The 12,501-nt window shown below is 42.9% G+C and overlaps 1 protein-coding gene across 7 annotated transcripts in view; it reads left to right on the top strand.

The window, feature by feature from the left end:
• Positions 1-12,501, top strand: part of PIBF1 (progesterone immunomodulatory binding factor 1) — a 186,256-nt gene that overhangs the window by 24,474 nt on the left and 149,281 nt on the right. For all 7 annotated transcript variants that reach the window (XM_045011564.1, XM_045011573.1, XM_045011581.1 and 4 more), the window contains one exon: positions 10,308-10,489. In XM_045011564.1, coding sequence (XP_044867499.1) covers positions 10,308-10,489 — 182 coding nt within the window. The remainder of the gene's footprint in view (positions 1-10,307; positions 10,490-12,501) is intronic.

The raw sequence follows: 12,501 nt of genomic DNA, 5'->3' as shown, positions 1-12,501 counted from the left end.
CGGGGCGGACGACTGAGACCTATCACCATATCTGCACGATCCCCGGAGCCAAAATAACACTGAGACCCTACCGAATCCCAGCAGCCAAAAGAGAAGAAATCAAGGCCGAAGTAAAGAAAATGTTAGAATTAGGCGTTATTGAAGAATCCTACAGTCAGTGGTGCAGTCCAATTGTTCTAGTGCCCAAACCTGATGGTACCATGAGATTCTGTAATGACTTTCGCCGACTGAATGAAGTATCCCAGTTTGATGCATACCCCATACCACGCATCGACGAACTGGTTGACCGACTGGGTACCGCCCGTTTCTTGACTACACTGGATCTGACAAAAGGGTATTGGCAGATTCCCCTGACCAAAGAAGCGAAAGAAAAAACAGTGTTCTCCACCCCTGACGGGCTATTCCAGTACATTGTTACATGGGGCCCCAGCCACATTCCAGCGCCTCATGGATAAGCTGCTGCGCCCCCATACTAGTTATGCAGCTGCATACCTAGATGATGTCATCATCCATACGCCAGACTGGGGAACCCACTTGGAGAAAGTTGAGGCAGTACTACGCACCTTGAGGCGGGCTGGCCTCACCGCTAATCCTGCTAAGTGTGCCATAGGACTAGCAGAGGCTAGGTACCTGGGATATATTGTAGGAAGGGGTATAGTGAGGCCCCAAACTAATAAACTAGAAGCGATTCAAAACTGGCCCCGGCCGACCCGAAAGAAGCAGGTCCGTGCATTCCTAGGCGTGGTAGGCTACTACCGACGGTTTATTCCCCAATTCGCCAGTAGGGCAAGTCCTCTAACGGATCTGGTGAAGGCTAGAGGTCCGGACATGGTGAAATGGTCCGACGCTGCAGAAGGGGCGTTTGTAGACCTTCGGACAGTCCTCTGTAATGACCCCGTACTCATAGCCCCGGACTTTACCAAGGAGTTTATTTTACAGACAGATGCCTCTGAGGTGGGGTTGGGGGCAGTTCTGTCCCAAATGATTGGAGATGAGGAACACCCGATTCTCTACCTAAGCAGAAAGCTGCTCCCACGGGAACAGAAGTATGCAGTAGTCGAGAGAGAATGCCTTGCTGTCAAATGGGCCATGGAGACACTGCGTTATTACCTCTTAGGCCGACGGTTTACTCTTGTGACGGACCATGCACCCCTTCAATGGATGCAGAGGAATAAGGAAAAGAATGCAAGGGTCACCAGGTGGTTCTTATCCCTCCAACCGTTCCAGTTCCGCATAGGGCTGGATGCCACCACGGCAACGCTGATGCTCTTTCCCGAGCACACTGCCTGGCGTCCCAAGTTGCCCAACCCTATGTTGTTGAGCGGGGGGGGGGAAGGATATGTGATGGAGCAAGGCCGGATGGCTACAGGAAAGTACTGAGGAACAGGTATGTTAGCCCCAGGCTAAGCAAATCCCTAGTACCATGGGGACCAAAATGGCAGTTGCTCCAGGATAATCAAGGCACCTGGGGCCAATTAAGAACTTTCTAGAAGGCACCGGAGAGAGCTACATTGATTGGAGCACCTGCAGCCAATCAGGGCAGGCTAATCAGGGCACCTGGTATAAAAAGGGGAGCTCACTCCAGTCAAGGAGGAGGAGCCAGAGGAAGGAAGTGCGTATGAGGAGCTGGGAGCCAGAGACACAGGGAGCTGAGAACTGAGAGGGTGTGCTACTGGAGGATTGAGGAAACACCATACCAATCAGGCAGTATCAGACACCAGGAGGATCCTATGGTGAGGATAAAGAAGGTGTTTGAAGGAGGCTATGGGGAAGTAGCCGAGGGAGCTGTAGCGATCAAGCAGCGGTTACAAGTAGTACTATAGAGACTGCTGCAATTCACAGGGCCCTGGGCTGGAACCCGGAGTAGAGGGCGGGCCCGGGTTCCCCCCAAGCCTCGCTACTCCTAATCAGACATAGGAGGAGTTGATCCAGACTGTGGGTTTCATCCAAGGGGAAGACCACTGAGGGGAGGAAATCCGCCAATAAGCGCAGGACCTACTAGAGGAGAGGAGGTACTTTGCCACAGTACCTTTATGCTCTCCCACCTGAGGACATAAAGGGTGGAGTGGGCCTAAACGCTCCTCAGTTCCTACCAGTTACAGCCAATGACAGTGAAAGGGAACCCTGTGCAGTGTCCATTTAATCAGTGAAATTTTCCTTAGCCTTGTGTATATTATTTAGTATAGCTATCATTGCTAGTATTGTTAATATAGTTGTTTCTTTTTTATTCTCCTGGCAAATAGATAAAGATATAATTAAGTTTCAGTTAGCCTAGAAATCCCACCCACCCCTTTGTATAGGGGATGCTAGCATTATAGTAGAAGCCATGTCACTGGGGTTTAAGACATGTTCCTCATATGATTCTGTGATGTTTTTTAACAACAGACACTCACAGTGCTCGCTCTGTCTTGGAGAAGGACATGTCTTTGAGCAATGTCCTATCTCGTTCATTCTCCAAATACGCTCAGAGCGAGGGAGGTGTGTCTGGAAATATTCCTACTGTGGCAATCAGTGCAAGCATCCTCTTATACTGAGCAGAGCTACAGCCAGGCCTTTAGACATCAGATCTCCCCCTCTCTGTTAATGTCCCATTGAGCCATGATTCCACTACTAGCTCCCAAGCCATGTTCACTCAGAGGCCTGTTCCAAAGATAAGCCCAGATTCAGGTCACCATCCCTGGCACATGACAGATTGAGACCGAAGGATCACCATCTTCCACGTCAGCACATACAATACCCTCTGAATAAGTAGAGCATGCTAACCTGGGTACCTCGATACTTGTCACACAATGATTCTGTGAAAATAGCCACAGCACTTTCCATTTGGTACTGACTATCTTTGTGATACCCGCTACCTTGGCACTGTCTGTCTTTGCACCTAAGCCATTCACTGTGACTTGGTAGAGGTCCCAATAACATAGTCACCTGTCTTGGAAAGAGTAAGGCTGGTGGTAGCCAAACCACCAACTTCAGAATCAACTCAGAGGAGGTGGACTTTTCCTCCATTGCTATATCCTTTCACTCCAAAGAGCCTTGCCCTGCATATTAATGATGGTCTACTGGAGCCTACAAAAGACTGTCTTGCACAAACCTCCATTCAGCTTGGCCACATCAAAAAAAGAACTAAGGAGATATCAGGTCTTTGCTAAGGGATTTGACTGTTAATTTTTATTTGCATCTGACACGGGGTTCTTTTGTAATGGCAGCAGTTCAGGAAAGATCAAAACATTGGGAACCTCATAAATTCACACTGAGAGAAAAACACTCAAAGGAATTGGGTCTCTTTAGCTAGTGAATACACTATGCTTCCTTTCTTAATATAATTTCTTAAACTGAACCATGTTGTCTCAATTTAAGAACACCAGAAGGAGATTCCTTCTGCCATGACAGATTTATAGTTTATTTTCTGCAAATCACTACAGGTGATGCTGGATTCATTTAAAACTACATTGTACACAGTGGCCACTGCAGTAGTCATGAGGTTAAATAAAATAAATATATGGCGATATACCCATCTCATACAGCTGGAAGGGACCCTGAAAGGTCATCAAGTCCAGCCCCCTGCCTTCACTAGCAGGACCAAGTACTGATTTTGCCCTAGATCCCTAAGTGGCCCCCTCAAGGATTGAACTCACAACTCTGGGTTTAGCAGGCTAATGCTCAAACCATTGAGCTATGCCTCCCTCCCTCAAAGTAAGGTTGACTCTTACCCATGTTTTGTATTTTCAAACAAGCACTTTTGTGCTTTCTCCCAAGTTGCACCTCAGTGCTTGAAATAATTTCTCTGCAAACACTCACAAGGCCTTTTGGTTGTTCTCCTTCAAAGCCCTCTTCAAACGTTGTCCTTTGCTGGTATGCCTACAAAAAACTAGACAACAATTAGGCTGCTTGTGTACTTAAACCTCTGTCAATCGTGCTGACCAATATTGTCTCTTTTTTTTCTTTGTACTCCTCCATCTCTCTGTATCCATCTGTTGTTTCTTGGCCCCACCTGTGCCATAATTAATTAGCTTGGATTTAGAGACACGGGAAACAAACAAGCTCTTTTGGAAGGCTCTGAACTAGGGTCTGCAGGAGGCCAGGTACTCCAGGGGAATCAGCCTGGGGTCGAATGGGCTATACCAGAGCAGGAAAAAGACTCAAACATATCCCAGAAAGTGGCTGAGAAACAGGGTCCAGAGGGAGGGCTGAAGAGAAGCCTATGAAGGATGGAAGAATCTTTGTTTGCTGGGACTTTTAATTGTTCTCTTGTTACTCCCAGAAAGAATTAGGTTGTTTGTGACTTGGCTGGAGGACCAAACTGTATGTACAGAACTAATCTGTATGTGGAAAGCCAAGGTTATCCACCTCAGGGAAGAAAACTGAAGCAAGAAGCATCACTGTGGCCACACTTGAACAGAAAGGGGCAGCCACATCCTATGACAAACATGTTCAAATGGAGGGACTGTGCTCCCCACAGGAAGCTTGTCTCCATATAAAGGTTCAAGAGCTCAGAGCCATCTGTCTGGCATACAGAGTGAGTCTGCCTCTTATTCAGGGATCCACAATACAAGTGGTGACAGACGACAATACTCCTGTGCATTATGTCAATGTGCAAGGAGAAGGAAGGCCATCCCCACTTAGTCAAGGAGCCATACCACTGTGGAATTGGTACATTCTGAACTAAATGGTACTGGTGGCTCTGTATCTTCCTTGCCTTTAGAACACCTTGGCAGATCAATCAGTAGGCAATTCTCCAACAACCACAAGTGGTCTGTCAAAGATTCAATCCTACAGACATCTTTTGCAAGTGGGGATGTCTTGGAATAGATATGCTTGTTAAAGACCAGAACAAGCATCAGACTTTATGTTCCAGAGAGGATTCAAGCCCATGTTCCCTATCAGCTGACAGGGTGGATTGATTTAAATCAGTCCGATTTTAATCTTGTTTTAGAGCAGCAAGCCAGGAACCTTTGTTTTAAATATTAATTTCAGTCATGTGCATTTGTACTTTTTCATTATTTTCCCAAAGAAAGGTTGATTCTCACCGCTTGGTAACTGTGCGAATCAACATATGTTAAACTAAATATAGCCTTTACATAAAATTCGAGTGATTCCTTTCGCTAACCAGGAGGATACACTATATCTTTATATATTTATTTAAGCAATTACATAGCATAACTTTTTGGTAGATGTTTAAATTTTTGCTTACAGTTGGTGTCAAGCTGTATTTGAGTGAAATTTGATTAAAAATGCACAAAAACATTATTTTAAACTTTGTTAGTAAATAAAACTACCTTATGTGCTGGTTACATAGGAAAAAAGTTCATCTATACATGTTTTGCATTTAAAACTAATTTATTAAACAAAGAAGTATTATCTATAGCAGTGGTCTCCAACCTTTTTAAGCACAAGATCACTTTTTGAATCTACCCTGCCCCATTCACTCCATCCCTCCTCCCTCCATCGCTCGCTCTCGCTCAGCCTCACACACTTTCACTGGGCTGGGGCAGGGAGTTGGGGTGTGGGCTCTGGGCTGGGGCTGAGGGGTTCGGAGTGTGGAAGGGGGCTGAGCCTGGGCAGGGGTTTGGGATGCAGGAGTGTGTGCAAGCTCCGGGAGGGAGTTTAGGTGCAGGAGGGGGCTCAGGGCAGGGGGTTGGGGTGCTGGTGGAGGTTTGGGGTGCTGGCTCCGGAAGGGAGCTAAGGGCTGGGGCAGGAGGTTGGGGTGCAGCAGGGGTGCAGGTTCCCACTGGGCGGTGTTTACCTTGGGTGGAGGTGTAGCAGGGTTAAGGCAGGTTCTCTGCCTGCCCCGGTCTCGCACCACTCCCGGAAGCTGCAGGCACGTCCCTGTGGCCCCTTGCGGGGGGGGGCACGTGGCTCTGTGCATTGCCCCCACAGCTTCCATTGGCCGCAGTTCCCCATTCCTGACCAATGGGAGCTGTGGGGGCAGTGCCTACTGGAGACCTTCATGGAGCAGCGCATGGAGACCTTCATCCCCCTCCCTCCCCCCATTCAGGGATATGCCGGCTGCTTCCGGGAGCGAGGCCAGGGCAGGCCGGGAGCCTGCCTTAGCCCCGCTGCGCCGTCGGACTTTTAGCAGCCAGAGACTGTGATCAACTGGCAGAGGCTCTGCGATTGACTGATAGATCACGATCCACCGGTTGGTGACCACTGATCTATAGTCAGTGAACTGAACTCATTGTTTTTGATCACCGTGTCCTTCAAGATTTTAGAACTAGAAGATCTTGCACCTAGTTTTTGTTTAGAGATTTGGTAGACAAAAATAAGCTTCAATGCTTTTTCAATTCCTGGTTTCTTAATGTTGAGCAGATCTCGTTGAATAAACTGTAAAGAAGAAAATATCGTCTCTGCAGCTACAAAAGAGGCTCCTGTTCAAAGCTGGTTTAGCACTTCAGTAATCTCAGGTTCCAGTTACTTAGCCAGTAACTTCCACCAGTTCAGTGACTTTGACTTTTTTTTTAAATTTGGCAGCAAACATGTACTGCTTAATATTTTTTGTGTTTTAATTTAAATTATTTTAATAGATTATTATAAGTGTAGACCTCAATGTCAAATGTAATTTAATAGATTTATTTTAAAAATAAAAACTGTAATACATTTAAATTTAAAAAGTCAATAAATCTAATTTTTTTTAAATCACCATTTGTTGACAGATGAGCCAACTCTACGGAGGTTATGAGGCAAGCTTAATTTATTTGCTGCTAGCTAAATTGCTTTATTAAAAGTGAGATTAATGCAAGTAGGGAAGCATATGAAATGAGGAATATTATTCAGGTAGGCTTAGCAAGAGGCAGCATAAAATTTAGGATGAGGACTTGACCCAAGGTCAGGAGATTTAGAAAGATGCAGCTTGTGACAAACAACTAAATCTCAAAGAAGTAAAAAGTTAGAGTAGCAATTTTGGTGGGAAACTTGGGGGTACATGTATCCATGGAGCTAAGTGCATTGATGTATCTGAAGTATTGGGAAAGGGGTGAACGTTAATGACTTATGCCAACCTTGGAAGTTTAATAATGGTTAGCTGGAATACCAAACAAGGTTCTCTGAAATACCACACACAGACAGGAGAGCTGAAATCTCATTAAATATGGTCCTGGACATATGTGGGTAGAATGGGAAAAGGGTATATAAAGAAGTTGCGTACCCAACCCTAGGGGGCATGTTAGGCTTGACAGGACATGTAAGCTGGTGTGTCACATCCCACTTTTTGTGTACCCCACTGGCTACCTTTATCTGTGTTTTCAATGGTCTCTGGAAGTTTGTGAGTATAACAACTTTAGGGACTTTGATGTTGTATGTATGTATCTTTTGTGGAACTACATTAGTTTTTTTCAATAATTGGGGCTTTTAATAGTCTTTTTGTCCTTATGGATATGATTTACCAATTTCATCTATTAAAGATATGCTGAGCAAAGTATCTGTTTGTGGTAAGTGCAATTTGCACCCTCAAATTAATCCAGGCTGCATATATTTATCCTCCCTGTCAGATGCCGTTTTCACCCTGTGGACAATTGGAACTGATGTATGCCTTTCCAACAATTCCCATGATATTAAGGGTACTGAAGAAAGTGAGGCAAGACACAGAACTGATCATTCTGATAGCCCTAGCATGGGCCAGGCGGTTCTGGTATTTGGTCCTCACAGCCACTTCCCCCAATCACTTTACCTGTTCTGCCTGATGTATTCTCACAGAACAATGGTAGGATCCTACATTTGGATCCAGCATCCTTACTTCTGACAGCTGGGATACTGGCTACATGATGTCCACTGAAAGAAGGTGAACAAAGCAGGAAACCTTCAGACAGACTTATTTTCAGCATTACGTGGAAGAGGCTTTCTCTCTGGTTATTTTGGCATCAACTTTCTCCCTTCACGTCACCCATTTCAGCAATGTTGAACTGTTTGCTAGCTCTGAAACAATCTGGGTTTTCCATCGACTCCATAAGGGTTCAAGTAGCAGCAATATCTGTATATCACCATCTTACCCAGGTCTGTACTGTAGTTTTGAACCCTAAAGTGGCAAGATTCCTGAAGAGCCTTTTTCTTCCAGTGTGGGAACCCACTCGTAGGACCTCAGTATTAGTATTAGCAGGATTGATGGCTTCCCCCTTTGAGCCCTTAGCAGCCTTATCTATCTTATCCCTCTCCTTCTTATCTATGAAGACTGCTATTACATCAGCTTGAAGTGTAGAACAGATTCTGGCACTTATACCGTGTTTAAGGAGAACAGAGTCACACTCAGACCTTATCCCAAGTTCCCTGTCCAAAGTTTTTCCAGTGTTTCATACTAACCAATCCAGTCACCTCCCTGTTTTCTTTCTCAAGCCTCATTGCAAGCCGAGGAAGCTACACTTCACACACTTTATTATATGGGCACAGTCTCTTTACTTAAAACAGAATCAATCATCCAGACTTTTTGTGGCCTTTACTGATAGAGTTAAAGTGCAACCTGTATCCTCTCAGAGGTTACCAAATCGGACCTCCACCTATATAAGAACATGTTATGAGTTTGGCAGGTTAGACCCACCTCATCACATCAGAGTTTATTTCCACTAGAGCGCAGGCTGTCTCTGCTGCCTGTTGAAGAATGTCCCTATACCAGAAAATTTGTAGACCCACTATGTGAAGCTTGATCCACATGTTTACATGATGCTGTTCTTTAATAGAGGTTTCTAGGATGCCTATTTTATTTGTGCTGTCTTGCAGTCATTGTTTAAGTAGGATTCCTGTTACTGACCTTCAAGCAAAAACAAACAACTGTGTGTTTAGTCACCCAGGGCAGAATCTGGGTGGACAATTACTTGAAGAAATAATGTTCATGCAGGGCCGGCACCAGCTCAGCAAGCAGGTGCTTGGGCGGCCAAGGGGAAGGGGCAGCACGTCGGGCTCTTTGTTGGCAATTTGGCGGTGGGTCCTTCGGTCCCTCTCGGAGGGAAGGACCCTATGCCGAAGAAGAAAGTGGCATGGTGGAGCTGCCGCCGATCACAATAGCGGCTTGTTTTGTTTTTTTCCCCTTCTTCCGCCACTTGGAGCAGCAAAAACCCTGGAGCTGGCCCTGTGTTTATGTACCCTACAGGAACTCCTTCCTGGCTACTATGGAGTTGTTCTCCTCTGGGATTCTGTATTGACTGAGGAACAGTTTGGTCCAGTTTTGCACTATATGGCCTAAGGTGGGGAAGGTAGCGTGTGAGGGCACTTAGGGAGCACGTACAGTCCCCAACAGACTCTGCTGGCTAAAAGAATCTGATCTTGCATGTGTAGGGTGCATGTACATCAAAAGTGGAATCCATGGGGAAAGCACATTTTGAAGAATCAGTTACTATAGGATGAGTAATCATTCTTATCTTTGTTTTCTATCCCAAATATTAATTTGTGAAATAACAAAGGCCAAAAACTTGTTCTTGTTTTGCTCATCAAATTGGGCACGTGGTTTTCATTGCTATGTTTTCACTTAGATGCATCAACATGGTTCAAGGCCCCATTGTGCTAGGTCTTTTACCGATACATAGTAGAAGATGCTTCCTGATCAGAAGAACTTAGTCTAAAGTGTTTACACATACTTTGTGTTAAGATGGCAAAGCTTTGAAATGAGAGCTTAAAAAAAATAGGCACCTGATAAAGAACAAGAATAAAGTGCCTAGGGTCAGTGGGAAGGGTTCACCTATTTAAGATGCAGTTCGACTCTGAAAAATTACTATATAAAAATTGCTTCTTGCTGAGAAGAACCTATTCTTTGTGGTGTTCAGAAATGTATCTGCTTAGTGATTACAATAACTTTTTTCTACTTTTTATTCCCGTTTGTACTGCAGAAAGACCTGAATTCCTTCTTGTGCATCATCCAAATAAAATTGTTTTACTGAATTTCACTTACATCTGTACAATCTCATTAAAGGCATTGTGGTTGCATAGATGGAATGAGGGCACAATTTGGCCTGAAGAATCTAACTGTTTATGATGCAATGAAGTAAAAGAATTGAGGTTGATTTTTCAGATCTCAGGTTGAGCTTCCAGGGTTGGTAGTTAGGTTACAAATGAAAGCAAATCTGAGCAGGAAATTAAGCCACCATAGATGTGAAACACCAGTTCCATTTTTAGAGTCCCTTCTTAAAGTAGAATTGCGTTTCAAGTTTGAAAGTCCACATTAAGCTTAAATGTGAAATTAGTGTTTTAAATTTTGGCAAGTTTAAAAGGGAAAAAGTAATATTTACTTTTTATAATGGAAATATGTGTATATGTGATTAAATCTAAAAAATAACTTGAAATTCAAGACAAAATGTCTATTATATCGGTCTTATTTTTCTTTATAGGTGGCAACTTTACAGCAGTCTGTTAATTTACTGCAAAAGGATAAAGATTATCTTAATCGTCAGAACATGGAGCTCAGTGTTCGCTGTGCCCATGAAGAAGATCGCCTTGAAAGACTTCAGATTCAATTGGAGGATGCCAAAAAAGCTAGAGAGGAAATGTATGAAAAATATGTCACATCCAGGTAAGTTCTTATATTCTTCTATCTTTATGAAGCAGACAAATGAAATGGATTTTCCTCTGAAATAATTTATTAAATGAATTCCAATATAATAAATGTGTATGGTCAGTTTCAGAGGAATTTGTCCAGATCTGCGTGCTGAAATCAGAATTTAATTTAGTATCTTCATTTGCCATTGTAATACATTAGAAAAAATGTTTTAAAAATTAAGATTAAGACAAACCTGTAGACATAACCCTTCCCTGTGGATTTCTTTATGGCAACTGTTCTCTTACCTGTGTACAGAGAATTTACTCTAAAAATGCCAGTTAATGCAAAAATAAATTGAGCATGTAAATTGCTACCACCCTGCCCAAATGACTTCAGTATGAAAAACATAGTTTTAGTTTGAAGCTTTTTTTTTAACTGTTTATTTAGGAAGTACTAACAGATTTGTAAATTGATGCCAAGTAAATATCAAAACCAAACAATAAACATTATAACAGTGAGCTTTTGTTTAGAGGTACCACACAGTAATAGTCATCAGATCTCTCTATTTAACATGGTGTTACTAAATGACAGAGCAAGCATCATGACAATATCCATGACACACAATTTCTAGCGATTTATGGGAAATTGTGAGAAATCTTAGATCAGACATTTAATATATCAGGCATTTCTATCAAATGTTAATAGTCAAAAAGATTAGACAGGTATATTGGTTTTTGCTGGTGAATGTACATTGAGTATTGAGTACATGGTAACCAAATTTATGAGTATGTATTTGTCCTCTGTTTCTGGGTCTGTAACTGGTACCTTTAATTTTAGTATGAAAAGTGTAACTTGTCCTACTATTTCCAAAATTTGGATTTAAAAACTAACCTTTTTTGAGTTTTAAGAGCACAAAACCAAAAAGAGTAAGAGTTAGGCAATTTTTCTTAATACAAGTTACTTAAAATGACCAAATTTTAGAGCTGAGATGAGGTGAACTGGTAGACTTTGTGCAGTTGCATACTCGGTTCTTTCATTCTCTATGCTTGCTTGTAAGCAGTAATGCCTATTTGCTTTTATAGGCACAAAACTCAAAGAATATAAACAAAAGAACAGACCGTTCTTTCATAGTAGAAATGTGACTGAAATAAGTGGCTGTGAAACAGAAACAGTTTTGAAAATGTACATAAAATTAATTTAGGGTCAAATTATATCCTTTGACACCTCAGAAAGAAGTTGGGACAGGGAGGTGGGCACTCCAGAAAGGTTGCAGTTACCTTGAAATGCTCCCTGTAGGTGGGACAGCTTTGAGGGTGAATGTGGCCCTTCTAAATCTGCAGATCCAGGGGACGGCAATCTATGCTCCTCTTCCCTCTTTTGAACTGACAGCGCGGCTCCTGTAAAATCCATACAACTGATAGGCTATGAGCATCTCTACAAAATCCCCATCACAGAAATGGAGTCAGGCATGGATCTTGAGCTGCTGCTGGTTTAGACAGTAGCAATTTATGTGCAGCATCCACTACCTAGGGAGAGGAGAGTGACTCTTCTCCTTCCTTACATCAAAACTTAACAGACTTCCAACCCTGCAGAACTTCAGACAATGCCACAGAGCTGGCATTATGCCCTCTTCTATGCATCATCTATCATCCTCCTCCTTTTCAGAATCCAGAGTTCTGCTGCCTTCAGCTTTGAAAAATAGAGTACAGACCTTTAATATTTAGAGCATTTTGGCAGATTAGTCTTTGTTCAGTAACAGTAACCCTATTTTTGTATGCTAATGGAACTGTGCATTATAAATATACATGCAAAACAATCAGCCAAAATAACCCCTCCTATCTTTTTTTAGTTTTTAATTAGGTCATTAACGTTCTGCAACCTAAGATTTTCCCACTGAAATGTACTCCTTCGTAAGAGTGCTTTGAGATCTATGAATGACAAGTGTTATGTAAATGACATGTTTTGTTGTTTATATCCTAAATATTTCTGAAAGTCCTGAAGACTGTTTTAAAAACTGAAAAAACATATCAGGCACCACTTATACA

Source organism: Mauremys mutica, chromosome 1 (assembly GCF_020497125.1).
Source record: "Mauremys mutica isolate MM-2020 ecotype Southern chromosome 1, ASM2049712v1, whole genome shotgun sequence".
NCBI lineage: Eukaryota > Metazoa > Chordata > Testudines > Geoemydidae > Mauremys > Mauremys mutica.
This window is presented reverse-complemented; position numbering and strand designations above follow the sequence as displayed.